This window comes from Gopherus evgoodei, chromosome 11, assembly GCF_007399415.2.
Source record: "Gopherus evgoodei ecotype Sinaloan lineage chromosome 11, rGopEvg1_v1.p, whole genome shotgun sequence".
Classification (NCBI taxonomy): Eukaryota; Metazoa; Chordata; order Testudines; family Testudinidae; genus Gopherus; species Gopherus evgoodei.
The window spans coordinates 10,148,669-10,171,148 of record NC_044332.1 but is presented as its reverse complement, the minus strand read 5'-3'; the positions used below and the strand labels follow the sequence as shown (position 1 = coordinate 10,171,148).

The window sequence follows — 22,480 nt, the reverse complement described above, 5'->3', positions numbered from 1 at the left end:
AGCGGATGCGTTGTCCCGGAGAGGGGACCCTGAACTTCCCCAGGTCACTGGGCAAAGTAACCCCGCTCAGTTCAGTCTCGAAGGGGGGAGAGATGTGATGCAGTAGGGACTGTCTGTGTGGGGAGTGGCAGACCAGGGGAGGACTTTAGGGGATGGACGATGCCAGGGCCTGTAACCTGAGCTAGGTAAGGGAGGGGAAAGGTCAACACCTTTGCCCGGGAAGGGGACAAAGGAAGGGAGTGGCAGGAGGGAAGCAGTTTGAGTTTGGGCTTGGGGCTGTGTGGGCGGAATTCAGGGTATCCTAGCTAGGATCCAAGCACCCTGAAAGCCCAGAAGAACTCGGTGGAGGGGTTCTGACTGTGCCTGCAAGCTCTGCTGTAACCTGTGTTCCTGTTGTCCAATAAACCTTCTGTTTTACTGGCTGGCCGAGAGTCACTGTGGGTCCCAGGAAGAGGGGTGCAGGGCCGGACTCCCCACACTCCGTGACAGCAAGCAACAGGGACACTCTGCAGACTCCAACTGAGGGGACTGGCCCAGATTTCAAGGGTGAAATCTGTATATTCAGGACTGCAATATCCTGTGGGGTGAGAGAAATGGCTTAGGCTAGCTTTGGTCTAGTTTAGTAGAGGTGAAAGTAACTTCAATTTCTTACAGGTACTGTCATATTGCAAGCCCCTACCTCCCCCCGGGGGGGCAGGATCGGGGGCTGTGGGGAGGTGCAGGAGTCTAGGCAGGGGGTTGGGGGATGTGTGTGTGTGTATGGGGGGGTTAGGCAGGCTCAGGGCAGGGGGTTGGGGGATGGGGCGGGGGGGGCTCAGGGCAGGGGGTTGGGAGTGTGTGTGGGGGCCCAGGATTGGGGTGTGTAGGGAGGTGCAGGAGTCTAGGCAGGGGATTGGAGGATGTGTTGGGGGGGGCACAGGGCAGGGGGTTGGGGGTGTGTGTGGGAGCCCAGGATTGGGGGGTGTGGGGAGGTGCAGGAGTCTAGGCAGGGGATTAGAGGATGTGGGGGGGGGGCTCAGGGCAGGGGGTTGGGGGTGTGTGTGGGGGCCCAGGATTGGGGTGTGTGTGGAGGTGCAGGAGTCAGGGCAGGGGTTGGGCGTGTGTGGGGAGCTTGAGTCTGGGAGTGTGGCCACCGTGCTGCCCAGCCACTGGATCCCCCAGGGTAGGGGGACTGTGCTGCCCAGCCATCTGAGCCCTGTGGCTGGAGCCTGGAGGTGCTGTGGCCGCGCTGCACAGGGGCTGCTGGCTCAGGTCCGCTGGGGCCTCACCCCCCGCTCCCCCACTGCCCATCTGCCCATCCAGCGATTTGGGCTGGGGGCCACGGATGGTTTGGGACCCTGTGCAGGAGGGTAGAAGGGGAGGGGGGGGAAGAATGGAAGAGGGGGGCCACCCAGCACCAGCACCGAAACCTTACTGGTCGGCTGGCAGCATCCAGAGCCTGGGAGGGATCTGGCTGGTGCCTTTCCCTGTGTGAGTCAGGAGCGGCTCCAGGAGCATCCATGCAATCAGGCTGCTCTACGTGCCCTGGTGCTGAGGGATTACAGCGCCTGGAGGGGTTGCTGCTGGTCACTGGCAGGGTTTTGTGGGAGACAGCCCAGGCTGGAGAGGGTTCAGGGGACACAGTGGTCCCACAGTCCCAGGCGCACCCTGGGGGTCGCATCACAATATGTAGGAGAGAAACATATTTTTCTGGGGTGGGGCTGGAGGATTGGAGGTGGGTATCAGACAGTGTCCTGGGGGGCTGGGAGTGGGCCCTGCAGGTGGCTTCAGTGGGGAAGGGAGTTTGGAGCATGAACTCTGTCTGAAGTGGGGCAGCTGGAGGGAGGAGCTGCCCCAGGGCTGGGGATGGTGGGAGGAGGCATGTCAAGGGGAGAGGTTTGGGGAGTCGTTACCTTTGCCCTTGGACTTGAAGAGTTATTATGAACTTCAGGGCCCAGGGAGCATCCAACCCCTTCTCTCCCCAGGGGCATCTCAGAGATGGGTCATCCACCTCTGGGCCCCCTTCTGCCTCCCATGGTGTGCAGGCAGCTCCCAAGCCTGCACTTGTGGGCTGGCCCCTTTCTCACTAGATGTATTTTGTTTTGTTTTGTTTTTATTAATAATGAGCTTTAAAATGCTGAATCTTTATTTTAACTGGTAACAAGCTCTCCACCCCCCCTTTTTTTTTTGGTTCAGTTCAGTTCTGGTTCAGCTGGTAAAACAGGTTTATGCTTGAGATTCGGTTCCAGTTCATGTATGAAATACCAGTTTGACGATTCCAGTGTGAGTCCAGAGGGGAAATGAGCTCAGCATCCGCCTGACTGTCCCTGGGGGCTGCCCCCAGCAGAGGCTCTGGGCATTGCTCAGGCCGAGAAGTCGGTGTCCGTCTCTCTCTGAGCTCAGGATGCTGGAGCCCTGGAGCTTGCTGGGCTTCCTGGGGCAGATGCTGCTGCCTCTGCTGGGATCTGGGGGCTTGGGCTGAGCAGATGCTGCTGCCGAGTGGGGTCTGTGCTGGGACAGACCCTCATTAAAGTCCCCCTGTGCCCAGCGAGGGGAGACTTTCTCCTGTGGCTGGAACCAGCCCCTGGGGCGGCCCTGGGCTCTGCTGGCATCAGCTCCTCTGAGCCAGAGACTGCAGGTGATGAGACACCTGGGGGAAAGTGCTGGGGGCAGGCAGGCCCCTCTTCACCCTGTGTCTGTTCCCGGGTGTCCGAGAGTCCCCGAGTTGCTGCCCCCTCATCTCCTCCGCCCCGTTAGCAGGGGCAGTAGCTAGTGGAGAGGAAACGCCCACGGGAATGCAGGACAATGTCCGGCTCTTCATGCAGTTGGGAAAGTGGAGACTGGAAGGGGCAGCAGGAGCAATGGGAGGAGTGGGGGAGGTTCCCGGCTCCCAGCCTTGCCCAACTCCATTCCCGGCAGCCCCCTGGGGCAGACGGACTTGCCGTGGGAGAGGGGAGCAGCAGGGGCAGGGAGAGGAAAAGCCAGTTCCTGCCTCTGTCTGGTGCCTGCGCTGCTGGGGAATGTGCTGCTGGGGGGACAGTGTCGGGGGATCCCCCAAGGTGGCTCCTTTGATTCTGCTCTTTTCTGGCATTTGGCTCAGAAACTCTGTTCCTGGGAGAGTGTAATAGCGTCTGGGGGTTTCAGCATGGCAGAGTCTAGAGTGTCTGTCTGCAGGGACAGAGCCTGGGGGGTTGGGGTGTGACATGGACTAACACTAATTCAGAAACCTCCCGAATTTCCCTTCTCACCCTGACAGGCTGCAGAATAAGGACCCAGTTTTGCTCCAGAGCGTCCTATCTTCCCAGGGGCCGGGGCAGGGAAATGGCTGTGCTGGATCCAGCTCAGGTAGGGGATTTGGGGGCAGCTGCTGGGGAGGGTTGTTGTTGAGGGGGAGGGTCAGGAAACACTCAGGGGGAGGTGGGGGGGACAGGGACTGATAAACCTGCTGGGACATGCTCAGCCTAGGGCCTGGTTTATGAACAGACCCACTGGGAGTGTGTGAACCTTCCCCCATTTCTGAAGCTGGAAACACCCTCCTGGGCGGGGCTGGGAAAACAGAGCAGAGCACTGGAGCCTGAACCCCCCAGGCAGAGACTGCGATGAAATCCGAAGGGGAGGTGCTGGGATTCCTGTCCCTGTTCCCTGCACTGAGCTGTGTCTCCCACCTCAGCCTGTGCCTAGTGGGTGGGTGGGAAATGAGACCCTGCCCTCCTCCGTCTGCTGGGAGGGACAAGGAGCTCTCCCCTTCTCTCTGTTCCCTGCAGCCTCCTGGCCAGTGGTAAGTGTCAGTCTTCAAACCACACAGCCGGGTTTTCTCCATGGCTACAAGTCTACACTGGCACTTTGCAGCGCTGCAACTGTATCGCTCAGAGGTGTGAACCCCTCGCCCCCAGCAACGCAAGTTTCAATGCTCTTAAATCTTGTGTGGTCGCAGCACCTAGGTACGCTCCTCCTAGCGCTGGTACCGCAGCTACACAGCGCTTCAAGGTTCATAGTGTAGACAAAGCCTATGGGCCTGTCTACGCTTACATTTTATAGCGCTCTTGTTGGGCTCGGGGGTGAAAACGCACACACACGCACACCCCCACACACCCCCAAGTCCGAGCGCTTTAAAGCGCTACTGTGGACGGGCTCCCGGCACCGGGAGCTATTCCCCTCGTGGAGGCAGATTGCCAGGAGCTCTGGAGAGCAAAGCGCTAGTGTGGACGGGCTCCCGGCACTGGGAGGTATTCCCCTCGTGGAGGCAGATTGCCAGGAGCTCTGGAGAGCAAAGCGCTAGTGTGGACGGGCTCCTGGTGCCGGGAGCTATTCCCCTCAGGAGGCAGATTGCCAGGAGCTCTGGAGAGCAAAGCGCTAGTGTGGACGGGCTCCTGGTGCCGGGAGCTATTCCCTTGGGGAGGCAGATTGCCAGGAGCTCTGGAGAACAAAGCGCTAGTGTGGACGGGCTCCTGGTGCCGGGAGCTATTCCCCTCAGGAGGCAGATTGCCAGGAGCTCTGGAGGGCAAAGCACTAGTGTGGATGGGCTCCCGGCACTGGGAGCTATTCCCTCGTGGAGGCAGATTGCCAGGAGCTCTGGAGAGCAAAGCGCTAGTGTGGATGGGCGCCTGGTGCCGGGAGCTATTCCCTCGTGGAGGCAGATTGCCAGGAGCTCTGGAGAGCAAAGCACTAGTGTGGACGGGCTCCTGGTGCCGGGAGCTATTCCCTTGTGGAGGCAGATTGCCAGGAGCTCTGGAGAGCAAAGCGCTAGTGTGGACGGGCTCCCGGCACCGGGAGCTATTCCCCTCAGGAGGCAGATTGCCAGGAGCTCTGGAGAGCTCGCTCCTAGCACTCCTGCATGACCACACTCACACTGCAAAGCGCCGTCGGGGGAGCACTCCCTTGGCCGCGCTTTAACGTTTCTAGTGTAGACGGAGCCTTAGAGACAGGGTCAGAACAGTGGCTGTGCAGGGCAGCCATTTCTTTATGCAGCTCAGGCCTTTGATCTTGGCCTTCTGGAGCAGGTAGTCAGCAGACGAGGACTCTCCTCAGGGCAGTTTCGAAAGGTGGGTGTTTGCATAACTGGACCTGGGTCATTTGCATTAATCTCTCCCTAGGGACTCCCCAGGAAATCCATGTTACACTCACTGTCCCAGAAGCCCGTATTTGTTTGGCCCGTTTTCAACATAGTCTTTTGAACTTCCAGGTGTTATACCTGTCACATCTCCCTGCGGGAGGTTACATGCAATCCTAGCCAACAACAACACATACACTGAATACAATACTGTTTTTCAAGGATATTGCAGGAAATTGCCACATCAGTCACAGCGGGAAACCCAGGTTCACTTCCGCTCTCTGCCCCATAAGAAGGAATTTGAACAGACAGCCCCTTCTCTCCCTTTGTCTCTTTCCCCAGGCCAGGAGGCCACCTGATCCCTTTGCTCTCCAACACCTTCAGCTGGCACCTTTGCAGAGGAGGGGCCCAGGCCATCAGTTGCCAGGAGACAGGGTGTCGGCCATTCTCTATGCAGACAGCATCACACTGGCCCCCTAGGGCTCTGCTACAATCACACTCCCCATGACACTCGATAAATGCATAGGGGAAACTGAGGTACCCACGCAGCACTCAGAGCAAACATTAAGAACATTCTGACTTCGTCACATCTCTCCCCCCTTTGAGACCGAACTGAGCGAGGTCACTTTAGCTGATGACCTGGGGAAGTTCGAACCCACCAACGTTCCCATGGATGCGCCATCATCTCTCCCGTTCCTTGGTGTGAGTTACACCAGGACAGTCCAGTTTCAGGCCCTCCTGTGGGTCTGTTGTGCTTGATGGCACTCGCAGGAGGCCTGTGCCCTTTTGCGACCCCAATACCCCTGAGGTTTAAACTGGGATTGGGTCTTTTCCCAGCGCTCCAGTATGGAGGGCTGCGATTCGGGTTCTCTTGGTTAAAAGCCCTCCTCTTGACCTTGGTCACCCTCTGAACAGGTGTCTCTATCCCCAGCAGCTCGGCATCAGCCCCTTGCATTTGATGCAGCCACGGCAGAGGAGAGTGGTCAGTATATACAGTAAAGCACTGCCCCAATAGATACAGCTGCAGCTTTTTGCTCAGGTACCCGATGGGGTCTCTCCCCCTCAGCGTCGGCTTGCAGCAGCACCACGCCCAGCCCTGCCTCTGAGGCGTCGGTGAACACTGCAAAGGGCTTGGCAAAGTCTGGGTTTACCAGGCCCTGGATTAGAGCCTCCTTCGGTGCACGGAGAGCCCTCGGCCCTGCTCGGTCCAGACCACCTCACCTGGCTTCCTCTCTCACATAGCTCAGTGATGGGGGCAGCTAGGGGGCTCAGGCGGAGTACAAACCCCCGGTAGGACCCTGCCGTCCCAGTAAAGGCCTGGACCTGGTTCTTGGTCTGGGGAATGGGCCAATCTCTGATCGCCTCCACCTTGGCTGGCTCTGGGCTTGGGCAGCCGCTCCCCACCTTGTGGCGCAGGTACGACCCCTCTGCCGTCCCCACCAATAGCTGATCCAGCCGGCACTGGGAGGTGGCTGGCGCCCCCTTGAGGTCGAAAGGGAGGATCAGGAATTCAAAGAGTCCCAAAGGGGTGGTGCAGGCAAATTTCAATCTGGCCTCTGGGTCCAAAGGCACCTGCCAGTCACCCTTGGTGAGGTCCGTAGTACAGAGGTACTGAGCCCCCCTCAGCTTGTCTAGAATCTCCCCAGGCCTAGGCATGGGGTCGGCATCGGACACAGTGATGGCTTTAAGCTTCCAATAGTCCTCACAGAATCGGATTGTCCTGTCTTCCTTGGGGACCAGCCCCACAGGGATGAGGCCCGTGAGCTGTTGATCGGCTGGATCACCTCTGAAGCCGGCATGTCCTTGACCTCTCTCTCCAGGTTCTGGGCTGCTTTCCCAGTGACTCTGAATGGAAGACACCTGATGAGAGGATTGGCTCCCATCTCAGGGAAGGGATCCACCAGGGGATCTTCCCCCTTCTCCCAACTGTTCCTTACAAGGTCCAGGGGTCCCTTCACTCTCCTCCCATACCACAGCTCAAAAGGGAAGAACCCTGTGGATTCCTAGGGCATTTCCCTGTACCGCAGGTGGGGCAGGTACTTGTCCCAGCTCTGCGGATGCTGATTCATCAAAGTCCTCAGCATCATCCCCAGGGTCCCATAAAATCTTTCCACCGGACCGTTGGACTGAGGGTGATATGCAGAGGCCCAGGTGGGCCAGACCCCACATTTCTCCCACAGCCCCAGAGCAGGGCTGACATGACATTGGACCCCTGATCTGTAAGGACCTCACTAGGGACCCCCACTCTGCTGAAGATGGTCAGCAGCGTGTCTGCCACAGTGTCTGCCTCCGTGGAGGACAGATCCCCCACCTCTGAGCAGCAGATGGCGAAATCCATCACCACCAGGACGTATTTCTTCCCTGACCGGGTCATCTTGCTGAGAGGTGCTGGATCCCCTGGGGTCCCGAGAGAGGGACATCCTGGGCCAGGTACAATAGCCTCCGGCGATACTTCTGAGGCACCACCAGCTGCCTCCTGATTCCCCCCCGGTTCTGCTTCCCCTTGGGGAGCCCATTCCTGGTACAGGAATCCCTTCTCCCACAGGACTCTGTCCCTGCAGCCTTCCCCAAGAGGGTTTGCAGTGCTGTGGCCAGCAAGTTCCCTCAGCTTTTCCAAGGAGGGATCCCCCTGCAGCTCGGTCTGGGATTCAGCTGCTGGGGCAGGGAGTGGGACCTGCTCCCTCTGGCGGGCTGGGCCTGGAGTCACAGCCCCCCTGAGCCCTGTCCCTGGTAGCTCCCTCCCTGCTGTGTAATCACTTCCCAGCAGCACGTCTGGACCAGGCAAACCTGGTTGGCAGCTGACTTGCCCTGCCTGGGTGTCCCCCCACTCAGCTGTGGTCTCTGCTCCCCCGAGCTCAGCACTGCCCTTGCTGTCCCAGTGGGTCAGGCAGCGAGTCTCTGCTCTGGTCACAGCATCAGAGCCAGCGTGAGCCCCCTCTCCGGTGTGCAGGGGGGCTGGGAGCATCTCTCCCTCCCACTCAGCCCCAGGGGGCTGGTTAAAGGTAGGCAAGTATCCTGAGCCCAGCAGCCCCTCCCCCCTGCCAGCCAGGTCATTTGCATTTTCACTGACCATTTCCATCCTAGCCAATTGGTTCCCTGGATTTGAATTCAAACCCTCGGCCGTTACAGGAGCAGGGCCTGGATCCTGTCCCAAAGCCCAAAGAGACACAGTCACCCCCCAACAGGGCCTCCCAGCCGATATCCTGGAGAACCCCAACCACCAGCAGCCCAACCCCTCCTGGGTCTGCACAGGGATCCGGGACATATGCAGGGTGAGGGGCTTCACCCCGGGGGCCTTCACCCAGGTCACCCAGCATCTGCGGCTGCATCACCCGGGGCTGACAACAGTTTTCTCTGTCCCAGGGTCTTGCCACCCCAGGCAGGTCTCCCCACTGACCCGCATTTTCCACTCCCACTGGGGGTCCGAGGAGCCCGAGCCCAGGAGATTCCATGAAGACCTATAGGCCGGGGCCAGGATTGGGAGCCTGTCCACCACCCCACCCATCTGGCTGACAGTGTCTATGGCCTTGGGATCCAGCAAAGGAGCTAGATACCGAGGCTTTTCCGCAGGGTCCCCCTGATTCAAATCACCTGCCTGCTTGAAGGCCGTGTGGTGGGCATCCACATCCCCTCCCTCCTTAACCAGGGGCAGCAATTTAGTGTTGAGGTTCCCTGCGGAACTGGCAGCCTGGGGTCTATCCCCACTCACCCCTGGGCAGCCCCCTATGCTCTCCGCTCCACCATTGCCAGTCCATGCTGCTGCTGCTTCTCCTGCAGCTTTTTCTTGGACTCTCACTGTCTCTCATGGTCCTTTTGCCCTCTCGGACTCAGCCCCAGCCCCATCCATCTCCGATCCCCTGATGGGGCACCTGATTGTGAAGATATGGTCGGAGACAGGACTCTTGGGGATGCCTGGCTGTACTCCAGCTGCTCCCAGATCCTCTTGTAGCCCCATCTGGGTTAGGAATCTGCTCCTTAGAGTGGTCATTGTCCTCCAGCTGCATAATGGAGGGGAACCAAGGGAATGTGGGTCTGCTGAAGGGAGGCTGGGGAAAAGCGCAGGAATTGGGGCAGGGGGAGAATTCTGGGGTTCAGGGGAGCAGAGCTGGACTAGAGGGAAACTCAGTGTCGGATAAAGGGAAGAAAAGGGGGGATGTGGGGAGGGGATGTGGGGGGCTGGAAGGAGAATATGGAGCAAACAGAGACTGGCTGGGGAGGGCAGAGCCAGAGGGCAGGAAAAAGGAGGGGGATGGGGAGAGTTACAATGGCAGCTCCCCCAGCCCATGGTGTAGGGAACAATCTCATTATTCTGGGGGTCTGACTCCTGAATGTTAAATGGTTGAGGCTGACAGAACTGAACAGGGCCAGCTCTGATTTCTGTGCAGGATTCTGTGTGAAACCAGAGTCACTGCTAGCAGCAGTAGGCAGGGAGCCCGACTGGTATTTATTTTGGTTTGGTTCGGGTTTGGGTTCACTTCTGTTCCAGTTTCATTTCTGGTTCTAGCCACCCAAAGAAACAAAAGTAAAAGTTCATTTCCTGTTTCAATCTTAGTGGAGGTAAATTTAAAAAAGAGCTGGAACTTCTGATGGAAATGGTTTTGGTTTTTGAATGTTTATTTTTTAACTTTACATGAATTGTCCGGTTGTTTTTGTGTTGTCAAATAAACACGATTATTTTTTCCTAAGCAAACTGTTTGAACAACCTCAGATCAGGTATTTAAACAGTTGCTTTGTCATGTTGGACCTCTGCAGTGAACGGACACATTTGAGGCCTGGACATTTTCCTTCAGCACTCTGTTGTGTTGCTGGATCTGCCAGTACAAGTTTTGCTGCTTGATACAGCCTGGGCCTGATGACATTTTTCTGACGCTCCCAGTAGCTTGGCAGGTTTTCTTATTGAGATGTGGCTCATCTGCAAATGAATCAGAAATTGGCCCAATCCTTTTCTGGGCTTTGTTTGGTCCAGATACCCAGAATTTCCATTTCATCTTTCAATTTCAGACCCGTCTGACATTGATTCTATGGCATCATTATTTCTGACTTCTGACTCAAGCATTTCCATCTTCATCCATGCTTTGGTGAAATTAAATTTTGCCTTGAGTTTATCCTCTGCTGACAGTGGGAATGGCTGTTTAGGATCGGGGTATTTATATATGAGAGAAAGATGTCAGTTCCGATAGATTTCTTTCTCATTTTTTTCATTGACGCTAGTAAGAATTCAGGAAACGGAGAAGGGATTTTTGATATTTCCAGTTGGCATTTTAGCCATGCACCAGAAGGTCACCGATGGTCAGTCGTTCATATTGAAGAAATTCTTTGTTGTCACTTTGTCAGACTTCAGTGCAATTGTGACACGTTTGGGACTGCCACCTGATGTGCTGAGACTACCTCCAATCCTGTTTTCCCTGCCAGCTTGGGATTCCAGTACCTTGCCTGGTTGTGCCAGACATGCTAGCCTGCTACAAACAGACCCAGGTCTGAACCACGTGCCCCAAAAGCTGCAGGCTTAACTGAAACAGCTCCTGTCTCTAGCACCCAGACACCCAGTTCCCAATGGGATCCAAACCCCAAATAAATCCGTTTCAGGCATCTCTTTAGGGGGTGGAGAGACTAGCTTTTGAGCCAGCTGAAGACAAAATGGAGGGGTTTCCAGGTCCTTTTATATTCTCTCTCTTGTGCAACATCACAGCCACAAGATGGGGTGTCCAGCCACCTAGGCAAGTCCCTTGTCTGTGAATGATTCAGCTTTTTGCAGGCCGACGCCGTTTTTTCCATGTGAGTCTGAAGGTTCCCAGGAAAGCCCGGATGTGGACTGGCGTCTCCCAAAGTCCATTGTTAGCTAAGTACTCCCAGTTACTTGAATAACCCTTCACACTGTGTTGACCAAATCTGCCTTCTGTGCTTCCTACAGCAAACACTTTAATACAAACACAGAGCCAACGCTTCTACCTTCAGATATAAAAATGAGACATGCTTATAAATAGGATGAATAGATTCAGTGGCTCATAACCTTTGCAAAGATATGTTACGTGGCAGATCTAGCATAAAACATATTCCGGTTATGTCACATTGACACTCATGAGCATATTTCCATAAAGCATTATGGGTGCAACGTCACAGCATTCAGTCGCCCTCCCTGCCGATCCTGTCAGGTGAAGCTCACGGCTTGAGGTGGTCATGTCTTGGCAGAACTCCCTGAGCTCCAGGAGTCGCTCAGCTGGGCTCACACCCAGCTCGGGACTCACTGCTACAGCAGGGTTGGGTCAGCGGCAGGAACACATGCTGCTGCATGCAGACTGGCCTGCCTCCCGGGCAGAACTTGGCTCTGAATCGGAGCCTGCCATAGCCAGGATGGGTGAAAAGAGAGAACAGCTCCAGGGGAGGGGGGTTTGAAGGTGGGTATCAGACAGTGCCCGAGTGGGGGCTGGCAGTTGGCCCTGCAGAGAGCTTCAGTGGGAGTTTGGAGCATGAACTCTGCCTGAAGTGGGGCAGCTGGAGGGAGGACTGCCCCAGGGCTGGGGATGGTGGGAGGAGGCATGTCAAGGGGAGAGGTTTGGGGAGTCATTACCTTTGCCCTTGGACTTGAAGAGTTATTATGAACTTCAGGGCTCAGGGAGCATCCAACCCCTTCTCTCCCCAGGGGCATCTCAGAGATGGGTCATCCACCTCTGGGCCCCCTTCTGCCTCCCATGGTGTGCAGGCAGCTCCCAAGATTTCCCTCTCCCTCCCTGCTCCAGTGGGCTGGCCCCCTTCTCTGCTCACTGTCCTGGGGCAGGCCGTTCTGGAGCCATCACCAGCCTGCTGGCTAGTCTGTTGTCTTCTCTTCCATGAAAATAAGATCATCATATTCCAGTTATATCACACATCCATTCATAAGCATATTCCCAGAAAGGGTTATGGGGTGCAACATCACACCCTCCTCCTGAACTTACTGCCCGAGACTTAGACACTGTCCATGACAGAGGCAGTACGTGTAAAATCCCTGTTTCTTTGATCACACTCCCTTTCAGTACCTTTAAACCATATGACGTCATTCATAAGTGTTCTAGCAAGTTTTGGGGTTCCTGGTCCCCGGGTGCCTGAAACCAGGTTGGAGTGTAGTATTGCTAATAGAATGCAGACAGGAATATCTGTTAAAGTGTAGTTGTCTTGGTATTTAACCACCAATGCCATGAGGTGGCGTGCCTCAGTTTCCCCTTCCACACAGGAGCAGGGGCCTGTTATGTTTTTGCTGCTGTGCCAAGCTTCCAGTCTGTTACAGGTATAATCTGAAAAGTAACATGCTTGTGGGAAAAAGAACAGGAGTACTTGTGGCACGTTAGAGACTAACAAATTGATTTGAGCATAAACTTTCATGGGCTACAGCCCACTTCATGGGATGCATGCAGTGGAAAATACAGTAGGAAGATGTATGTGTGCACAGAGAACATGAAACAAAGGGTGTTACCGTACACACTGTAAGGAGAGTGATCAGTTAAGGTGAGCTATTATCAGCAGGAGAGAAAAAGAACTGGTGTGTAGTGGTAATGAAAATGGCCCATTTCCAGCAATTGACAAGATGTGAGGAACTGTGGGGGAAGGGGGGGGGAAATAAGCAGGGGGACATGGTTTCGTGTTCTCTGTGTGTATATATATATATCTTCCTACTGTATTTTCCACTGCATGCATCTGATGAAGTGGGCTGCAGCCCACGGAAGCTTATGCTCAGATACATTTGTTAGTCTCTAAGGTGCCACAAGTGCTCCTGTTCTTCATGTGGATACAGATTAACACGGCTGCTACTCTGAAACCTGGTGCTTGTGGGACTGTCTTGTCACCATCCCTAGCATGTACAACAGTTTCTTCCGCGGATCAGGTATGTCCCACATCTTTAAAGTGTTTACCACTAGTATTAACTCCTGTGTCTTGACCCACAGATGAAGTAGCAAGAGACACAAGATTAACAGCAAATCTACGGGGGACAGGCTTTGTTCACACGATTTAGCTTGTTGAGTGTCTATTACATTTTTCAATTCCTTTGTGTACCATGGTAGGTGTCCTGATGCAGATTCTTCTACCTCTTTGGAGAAGGCTTTTAATTCAGGCGTGTGTTTGAGGCTTGGGCAAGGAAAGGGTGCACTGCCACCATGCCTGCCCTTAGCTCTTCCCTCTGGAATTTCTCTGGGCAGACCCCACTCCCTTGTGAACCCATGCAAAGATTTTTTCCCTCCTGCCTTGAAGAGAGAGTTTTATCTCTTACAAGCTAGCAGGAACATCATCTTTCAATGAGGTGCTTTGTATTGGTAAGATTCCGTTGGATACTCCACTCTCTGTTCCCAAAAGGTTAGCTGGGGGGGTGCTCCCCTCCAGGAGATCTGACCCCCCGTTTTCCCTTAAACCCTGATCCACAGGAGAGGAGTCTGGCATTTTAAATGCAGATTTTTCACCATCCTCCTGGGAAAGATCCTCCCTACGAAAGGTGGGTGGCCTCTGCGGCCCCCTCTCACCTTCTGTCTGGAATTCCCTCTCTGGAATTCCGTCTGGGTCAGACACGCCTGTGTCCCCCAAAAGGAAGGTGACCCTGGTCTGGCTGTGGACTCACAGCTACCAGCTATGACAGACCCTTCACTGGCCAGCAAAATCCTCCCCTGCCACCCTTGCACTCAGGTTGGGCTGGCACCCAGCTAGAGTCCCCGGGGTCTGTTCCCTCTGCAGCAGTCACCAGGACCTTGACTCCCACTTTTAGGACACATGTCTCTGTGCGCCCCAGGGCAGGCCCTGTCCCCTGCTGACCTGCAACTTCCTGGCAGTCAGCAGCTGGGATGGGCCCTCTGTTACAAGGTGGAACATTCCCCTCCCCCAAGCAGATGATTATGGGACAGGAGTTGGCTTCGTCCAGCCCCTCCCTCTGGAACTTGCCTCCAGCCCCAGGGCTACAGGAACTGGTTACAACCATCTCTGCCCCCAAAGCTGCATTTTTCACAGCTACAGAGGAATTTAAGAGACTCCCTCTCATTTCCCCAGCAGTCCATGTGACTTCACACACAGACACACACACACTGGGGCTTTTAGCACAAGATTCCTTCTTGCTGCCAACCAACCCTGAGACAGATTCTGCCACATCAAAGAAATCATTCCCCAGTAGAAACGGTGCAAAATTGTGTGCTACTGTTGCAACAGTCAGTTCAGCCTGCAAATGACCACTTTCCATGTGTACCTTAGCTAAAGGTGGAAGGACTTTATAACCTCCCACCAGTTCGAATTCTGCCATTTTCCCTGGCAACAAATCCTTCTCCTGGATCAGGTCCCCCCGACCACAGAAATCTTGGCACCCATATCTCTCAATCCAGCGAGTAATTTACCATTCAGTTTAACAGCATGCATATGCTCACAGCTTGGTTAGGTAGAAACAAACTTTGCAAATTCTGTGTGGAAAGAGGCAGCAGCTAGGCTCTGAGAAGCAGCAGCTTCATATGTTGCCTGCTGCCTGTTCCCTCTTAGCCAAGGACAATTATTCCTCAGGTGCTCAGTGGACTTACAATGCTAGCACTTCTTGGGCTCCTCTGCTTGCACAGGAAATTCGGGACGAGTACCGGGGGCTGGGGAGGTGAATGCCCAGCCTCCTTTTTCCTGGGGTGAAACGGCGATTCTGCTTTCCCCCAACCCTGTACCCCTCTGCCAGTGGTTTATGTTTAATTGCAGCTTGTGCTTGCTCATAAGAGTCTGCAAACCCAGCTAAGTCACCCATTGCATTCACCCTTTTTGTCCCAGAAATACTGTTTTACTTCATCACTGCACGTATTCAGGAATTGTTCCTGAGTAAACAAATCACACATTCCTTCAAAGCTTGTAATGCCTTTCCCCCTCACTCACTTCTCTACCAAATCTCTCATTTTATTTGCATAAGACACATTACTCAATCCAGATCCTCTTTTAAGGCTCCTGAATTTAACTCTGTAGATTTCAGGTGTAATCTGAAACTATTTCAAAACCAGGTCCTTAAATTTACCATAGTTTGAAGCATCATCAATAGGCATCTTATTGAATATGTCCAGAGCTCTGCCAGTCAATGTTGCTATCAAGGTGGTCATCCTTTGATCTCCAGGGATAGCATGGAGGGTGCACAGTCTCTCAAAGGTGATGAAATATTCAGCAATATAACTGGATTCATCATACTGTGGACATAGTCGCTCCCATTTGTGGATTTTTGAGCAAGTGGAGCCAGCAGCTAGAGGGTTTTGTCATTTCAACTCCATAACAGCCAGTTCATGCTTCTGGGCCTCAATCTGGGCCTGTATTTCTCTGTCTCTTAACTCCAGAGCTCTTTTACGGGCTGCCTACTCTCTGACTGCCTCTGCCTTCATAACTCTCTTGTGGGCAGCCTCCTCCCTGGCTGTTTCTGCATTACTTTCCATTTGTTTTAATTCCGTCAGTCTTTTATGTTCATTTTCTTTCTCAGCCATTTGCAGCCTGTGTAGTTCTAGCTTTTTCTGAGCCTCGCTCTCACTCATGTTGCTGATTTTCCTGCCTTTATTCCCTTCCCCAAAATAAGCAAACAGAAAATAACAAACCAGTCACCACTTTGTTTGTTCTCTAGCCATCACACCCAAAACTCACTTAAAATCACTACCAGTATCTTAAGAGCAATCAGCTGTGCACAGATCCTGCCAACTACTCCACTAAAACATGTCCCAGTTATGTCATATTTACATCCACAAGCATATTCCCATAAAGCATTATGGGGTGCAACGTCACAAGGTGACTCTGCATAAATGGCCCCTCCTCACCCAGTCTTTGCTGCTCCGTTGATTCTGCCCTTTTCTAGCATTTGGCTGGAGCCTGAACCCCCCAGGCAGAGACTGCGATGAAATCCAAAGGGGAGGTGCTGGGATTCCTGTCCCTGTTCCCTGCACTGAGCTGTGTCTCCCACCTCAGTCTGTGCCTAGTGGGTGTGTGGGAAATGGGAAGACCCTGCCCTCCTCTGCCTGCTGGGAGGACAAGGAGCTCTCCCCTTCTCTCTGTTCCCTGCAGCCTCCTGGCCATTCTGGGCAGGGTGGGGTGGGATTCCACTCCTCTGGCCCTCCCAGACCCACCCTATTATGCTTCTTCCCCCATGAATAGTGGGGCTGTGGCAGGAGCAGCAGGCACTGAGTGGGGGGCACCTGTTGTTTCAGATGCTGGTAACCTTCGAGGAGGTGGCCGTGTATTTCACCGCGGAGCAGGGGGCTCTGCTGGACCCCACTCAGAGAGCCCTCTACAGGGACGTCATGCAGGAGAACTATGAGAGTGTGACCTCGCTGGGTAAGGTTCCTGTCCCCTCAGCTATGTGAAGCCACGGGGTCTGCATTTCTGCATCTGGTCGGTTACGTTAGAGGGGAATGGGTTGCATAGTCCACAGGAGGGAGCCGTTCACCTCCAAACCTCCAATGGGATAGGGGAGTCATGGACCTCATGGACATGCTAATTCATCCCCATCCCTCCAGCTGTCACAGGGGCAGGAGCAGAGTCTTAGCCTCTCTGCATTAATTCTCACTCACACACAGCATCTCTGTGCACCTCCCTTCCTGGGACTGGCTCCATATGTGGGGAGGGCTCTGGGGGCTCAGACACAGGCAGGGGTTTAGCACCAGAGCTGTGTGTGCCTCAGCAAGTCTCCCAGAGCCCACAGACACTGAACACTCCCAGTAACACTGTGAGAACTTCCCGTTCCCGCCAGACATCGGCCTCTCCCACCGGGGCTCAGTGACCACATTCCCATCTGTTCACATCCCGCAACCCCCCCAAGAAATCATGGGGTCATTTGAAACTTCAGTTGTGCCCTTTGTGACAAATACTCCACCAATCGTCAGTGCACTGTGCTCATGTCTGATTTCACCCCTGAGCAGGACTCCCCATTCCCAAACCTGACCTGATCGCCCGGCTGGAAGCAGGGGAAGAGTTGTGGCTCCCAGATCTCCAGGCCTTCGAGGAAAGGAAGATCCCAAGAGGCACCTGCACAGGTGAGGAGTGACACTGACACAGAAACTATATGGAAAAAGCTGAAAACCCCAAAAATCTTGTGTGAGCCCCCATCAGTTCTGCCTCATCTCACCAAAGTTAGACTATGGTCAGCAAGTGTCATCTCATGGCAGATATCATTCATGGCTTCCTACCCACCCTGTTCGCTGTCAGGAGTTTTCTCCATGACTTCACTTCCCTGAGAGTGTTTGGGTGGGACGTGGAGACAGAATTCAGTTGCTCATTCTCCCAACAGTTATTGTGTTGTGTTTTCCCTCTTTGCTACTCCCCTTTTTGTCCTTTCTACCAGCCCAGGCACTGACTCCTGCCTGGATTCTCTCTCTCCCCCAGCAGGTGACGAGACAATGAGTGAGAATGAGGATGGGAATCCACAGCAGGAAGGTCCTGAGCACGTGGAACTGCAGGGGAGGTTTCTGAGAAGAGCCGATGGAAATTTTTCCCAGTGCTGGGAAGAGAGAGAAGCCTGGAGTCATCGGCACAGGACAGAGAGGAAGCTGGGAAACAGGCAAAAGAATAAAGTGGATGAGTTCATTGAATGCAGGGGAGGAGGCAAGGATCCCCAGGAAACCACAGCCCAGCAGGCAAATCCTAAGGAAAAGAAACCCTATAAATGCTTGGACTGTGGGAAAATCTTCAACTGGATCTCAAATCTTACTACTCATCGGAGACTGCACACGGGAGAGAAACCATATAAATGTCTTGAGTGTGGGAAAAGCTTTAGTCAGTGCTCAGGCCTTATTAGCCATGGGAGAACCCACACAGGAGAGGGACCATATAAATGCCTGGAGTGTGGGAAAAGCTTCAGTACATCATCAGTCCTTATTATCCATCAGAGAACCCACACAGGAGAGAAACCATTTCAATGCCTTGAGTGTGGGAAAAGTTTCAGTCAGCGCTCACATCTTACTAGCCATGGGAGAATCCACACAGGAGAGGGCCCACATAAATGCTTGGACTGTGGGAAAAGTTTCAGTGGACCATCAGCCCTTACTGCACATCAGAGGATCCACACTGGAGAGAAACCCTATAAGTGCTTGGACTGTGGGAAAAGCTTTAGTCAGAGCTCAAGCCTTATTAGCCATAGGAGAATCCATACAGGAGAGAAACCCTATAAATGCCTTGCGTGTGGGAAAAGTTTCAGTGTATCATCAGCTCTTATTGTACACCAGAGAACCCACACAGGAGAGAAACCCTATAAATGTTCAGACTGTGGGAAAAGCTTCAGTCTGCACTCAAGACTTATAAACCATAGCAGAATCCATACAGGAGAGAGACCATATACATGCCTGGATTGTGGGAAAAGTTTCAGTCAGCGCTCACATCTTAATAGCCATGGGAGAATCCACACAGGAGAGGGCCCACATAAATGCTTGTACTGTGGGAAAAGTTTCAGTGGCCCATCAGCCCTTACTGCCCATCAGAGAACCCACACAGGAGAGAGACCCTATAAGTGTTTGTACTGTGGGAAAAGTTTTAGTCAACAGTCAAGCCTTATTAGCCATGGCAAAATCCACACAGGAGAGGGACCGTATAAATGCCTTGAGTGTGGGAAAACTTACAATGCACCATCAGCACTTACTGTACATCAGAGAACTCACACGGGAGAGAAACCCTATAAGTGCTTGGACTGTGGGAAAAGTTTCAATCAGCGCTCACATCTTACTAGCCATAGGAGGATCCACACAGGAGAGGGACCACATATATGCCTTGAGTGTGGGAAAAGTTGCAATGCCCCATCAGCCCTTATTGTACATCAGAGAACCCACACGGGAGAGAAGCCCTATAAATGCCTCGAGTGTGGGACAAGTTTCAGTGTACCATCAGCCCTTATTACACATCAGAGGACCCACACGGGAGAAAAACCCTATAAATGCCTGGACTGTGGTAAAAGCTTCAGTCAGAGCTCAAATCTTACTGCCCATCGGAGGCTGCACATGGGAGAGAAACCCTGTAAATGCTTGGACTGTGGGAAAAGTTTCAGTGCACCATCAGCCCTTATTGTACATCAGAGAACCCACGTAGGAGAGAAACCTTATAAATGCCTCCACTGTGAGGAAGGTTTCAGTCAGCGCTCAAACCTTGTTAGACATCAGACAATCCACACAAGAGAAAACCCCTATAAATGCTTAGATGATTGGAAAAGTTTCAGTCCCTGCTCATAACTTCATAAAAATTGAAGAATTCACACAGGACAGAATCTATAAATGCTTCAACTGTGGAAAAAGTTTCATTTGAAGATCAAACCTTCCATCACATGAGACAATCCACATGACAGAGAACCCATAAATGCTTGGATTGTGGGGAAAGGTTCAATAACGGCATGAAGAGATTCAGTCTGAGCTCACACATTGTTCCTCATCGCATAATTAACAGAAGAAAGAGCTAGAATGTGCAGGAAGCTTTATTTGGTGCTCATATGGCATCAAGCCTCAGTAAATCCACACAGAGGAGAGCCCTTTGATGTGTCCTTAGCATGGAAAATGCTTCAGTTGGAGCTAACACCACACTGGACATCAGAGACTCCTCCACATAGGAGAGAAATTCCCTCAGTGCCCTGGTTGGGGCTGGCCTTAGTAAAAACTCCATTTCCTAATTCCCACCCGCATCGGTGGCATTTGGCTTCTAGGTATCTGTTAGAGGGCTTTTCCCCTCACCCTCTCTCCTGGTTCTTGTCTCACAGACAGAGAGCAGACCAGAAGTCCAAAGGACAGACAATTCAATGTTTATTGGGATTCGTTTCCAAGCAAGTATATTTCGCACCCTTCACACCAGTTAGGCTTATCTCTACGTGCCGATAGTCTATTCCCCGGTGTTCCCTTCCCAGCTCTGACACCACAGAGCCTTCCCTGTGTCCCAACTGCCTGTTCCCCATCCTCATTCGCCAGTCCCCTTCCCCCTGCTCCTCCTCCTTAGCAGGGCCAGATAGGTCTGCAATGCACACCCCTAGTCACGCCACTTACAACGTATGGTCATGTTCTGTTTGGGAGGGTCATGAGTTGGGGTCTTCGTGCCACCTCTTTTGTAACCCAAGGGAGGGGTGAGGAGTGAGGTTGGGCTTCGGTAGGGGCAGGCATTTCTTTGGTCTTTTAGTGTTTTACTGCCCCCCATCCCGCCTTCCCCTCCTGACCAGTTGCTTGGCCTTGCTTTGAGAGACCTGTGGCGGTTGTCAAGTGTGCACTCGTATATTACACTCCATCTGTGCCCAGGAACACTAGCTCCAGTTCTTAGCTCTTTTCACCCCATCTGTGTGTGGGCAGATGTAGCACATGGTGCCATTGTCCTTTGCTCACACACATTTAGTAAAATATGCAAGAGTCAAACCCCAAATTCTGTCTCAGGCTGACAACCAGGCTTATGTGCTAACAGTATCCAGCTGCCCATCTCTGGGGGCAGGTTCCAGCAGCAGCTGACCCGGAGCTAATCAGGGACCCTCTGGCTTTGCCTGGTCTAAGCAAACCCCAGCAGGGGAAAAGAAGCCCCTATCAGTCCTCTGACGGGTTGTCCTGCCGATCTGGGTATGTCACCTGATGTACTGGGATTCCACTGAGCCTGCCTGTTCTACCAGCCAGGGCACCCCGACCCCAGCCTGCCAGCCTGCTCTGTCACACCCACAGGAAGTGCCACGTCCCGCTGCAGAAAGACGTGGATGCGGAGATTAGGTCTGCATGATTAGGTCTGCATGACGTGCCCCACACTTGTGTGCACACCACTGTAGGAGTGCAAATCCCAGGAGTGCACTGTCTTCCCAGCACAGGCACTTACCACAATGTTCTGTGCTCTCCGTGCTTAGGAATCACTCTGATTTCTTTGGTCCTGACTCAGACTCCTGAGGGCTACAGATGAAAGTGTCCCACACCTGGAGGGGGAATTCAAATGAACCCCAAAGCTCTTGCTCATCTTTCTGAGCTAAAGTCCCTGTTTTCATCTATTGCAGGGGTCGGCATCCTTTGGCTCCTGGTCCGTCAGGGTAAGCGCGGGCCAAGAGACATGCGGGCCGCACTTCCTGCAGCCCCCATTGGCCGAGAAAGGTGAACCATGGTCACTAGGAGCTGCGAGCAGCTGTGCCTGTGGGCACTCAGGTAAACCAAGTGTCTTGTGGCCCACCAGCCGCTTACCCTGGCAGGCTGGGTGCCAAAGGTTGCCAATCTCTGATCTATTGTTAAAGTGGCTTCTGGGCTTTGTAGATGGTCAGGTTTGGGCTTTGGGTTTTTTTTTATTATTATTTTTGCATTAGGACGATGTTAAAACTTCTGTAAATAACACAACCAGATAATGAGGGGGTGCTGAGTACAGCAGGTTTAGCCAGGTCAGAAGAAAATGAATGAATTTGTTTTCCTTCTTTGAGCAGTTAGAGTTCTGTGGGATTTTCACTTTATAAACCTGAAATTATTTTGTAGCACACCTTGTAGTGTTGGTTTCTGTCTCTTCCTAGAGGCCGTTTGGTCTTATATTTTGATAGTAGTTTACTTTGACAGGATGTAGCAGGTTTATTAAGGACTTTATGAGACAAATGATCATTTGCCAGAAGAGTCCTTTTTTGTTTTGACTGTTCTTTCCCATTGTCCTGAGATTTTTGTGTGTTTGAACAATGAAAAGTGTCACTGTCTGTCAGCACAAACACTGAGGGTGAGTGTTAGAGTCACACCCTGAGGGGCCGAGACTGAACAGGGTATGGAGTTACTGCCAGATCCCTGCAGAGCTGTGAGATGCAGACAGGCGGGGGAGAGGGTGGGGAACAGAGCTGGGAAACTGCAGACTTGTCTCTTGGGAGCCAGACAGCTGAGGCTGAGAACGGTGAACTTGCTGTGCCAGTGCCAGAGAGAGACAGGAATTGCCCTGGGAGTGCTGGGTGAAGCCATCCCTGAAGACGGAAGGGCTACAAACGATGCCCCAAGAGGAATGATGAGGGGAGCGGGCAGCGTCTCCCCATTGCTCAGAGGACGAGCCTGTGCAGAAACAAGAAGGAAGCTGGGGAAGTCAAGAGGCCTGAGCCAGCCTTGAAGCCAGGCTGACCCCACCACAGAGGCGAGAGGGAGATGAGGAGCCTGAAAGCCCAGCTGGTCACCCCTCCCCATCTAACACGGTCTTGTGTGGGGACGACAGACTGTCTGCCCCACTCACCCCACACTGCGTCCCTGGTGTGATGGAGTAGGGACTGTGTCTGTGGAGGATGGGAGAGCCGGGGATGTCTTTAGATGAGAGACAGGATCTAGGCCTGTAACCTGAGCCAGGTGGGGGGGGAGGTGTGTCAGCTCCTTTGCCCGGGAAGCTGGAAAAAAGGAAGGGCGGGCTGGAGGAAGGGCAGTTCAGTTTTGGTTTAGGGCTGGGTGGTTAGAAATCGGGGAATCCTAAACTGGAATCCAAAGACCCTGAACCCTCAAGGACTCGATTGAGGGGTCCTGGCTGTGCCTACAAGCTCTGCTGTAACCTGCATTCCTGTTGTCCAATAAATCT

At 53.3% G+C, this 22,480-nt stretch overlaps 1 protein-coding gene across 1 annotated transcript in view; it reads left to right on the top strand.

Annotated features, from left to right (window-relative positions):
* Window positions 1-22,240, top strand: part of LOC115659447 (zinc finger protein 345-like) — a 29,989-nt gene extending 7,749 nt beyond the window's left edge. The window contains exons 2-5 of the mRNA XM_030579588.1: window positions 3,236-3,324; window positions 16,183-16,309; window positions 16,894-17,007; window positions 17,357-22,240. Coding sequence (XP_030435448.1) covers window positions 3,301-3,324; window positions 16,183-16,309; window positions 16,894-17,007; window positions 17,357-19,188 — 2,097 coding nt within the window. The 5' untranslated portion in view covers window positions 3,236-3,300 and the 3' untranslated portion in view covers window positions 19,189-22,240. The remainder of the gene's footprint in view (window positions 1-3,235; window positions 3,325-16,182; window positions 16,310-16,893; window positions 17,008-17,356) is intronic.
* Window positions 22,241-22,480: the final 240 nt, after the last annotated feature.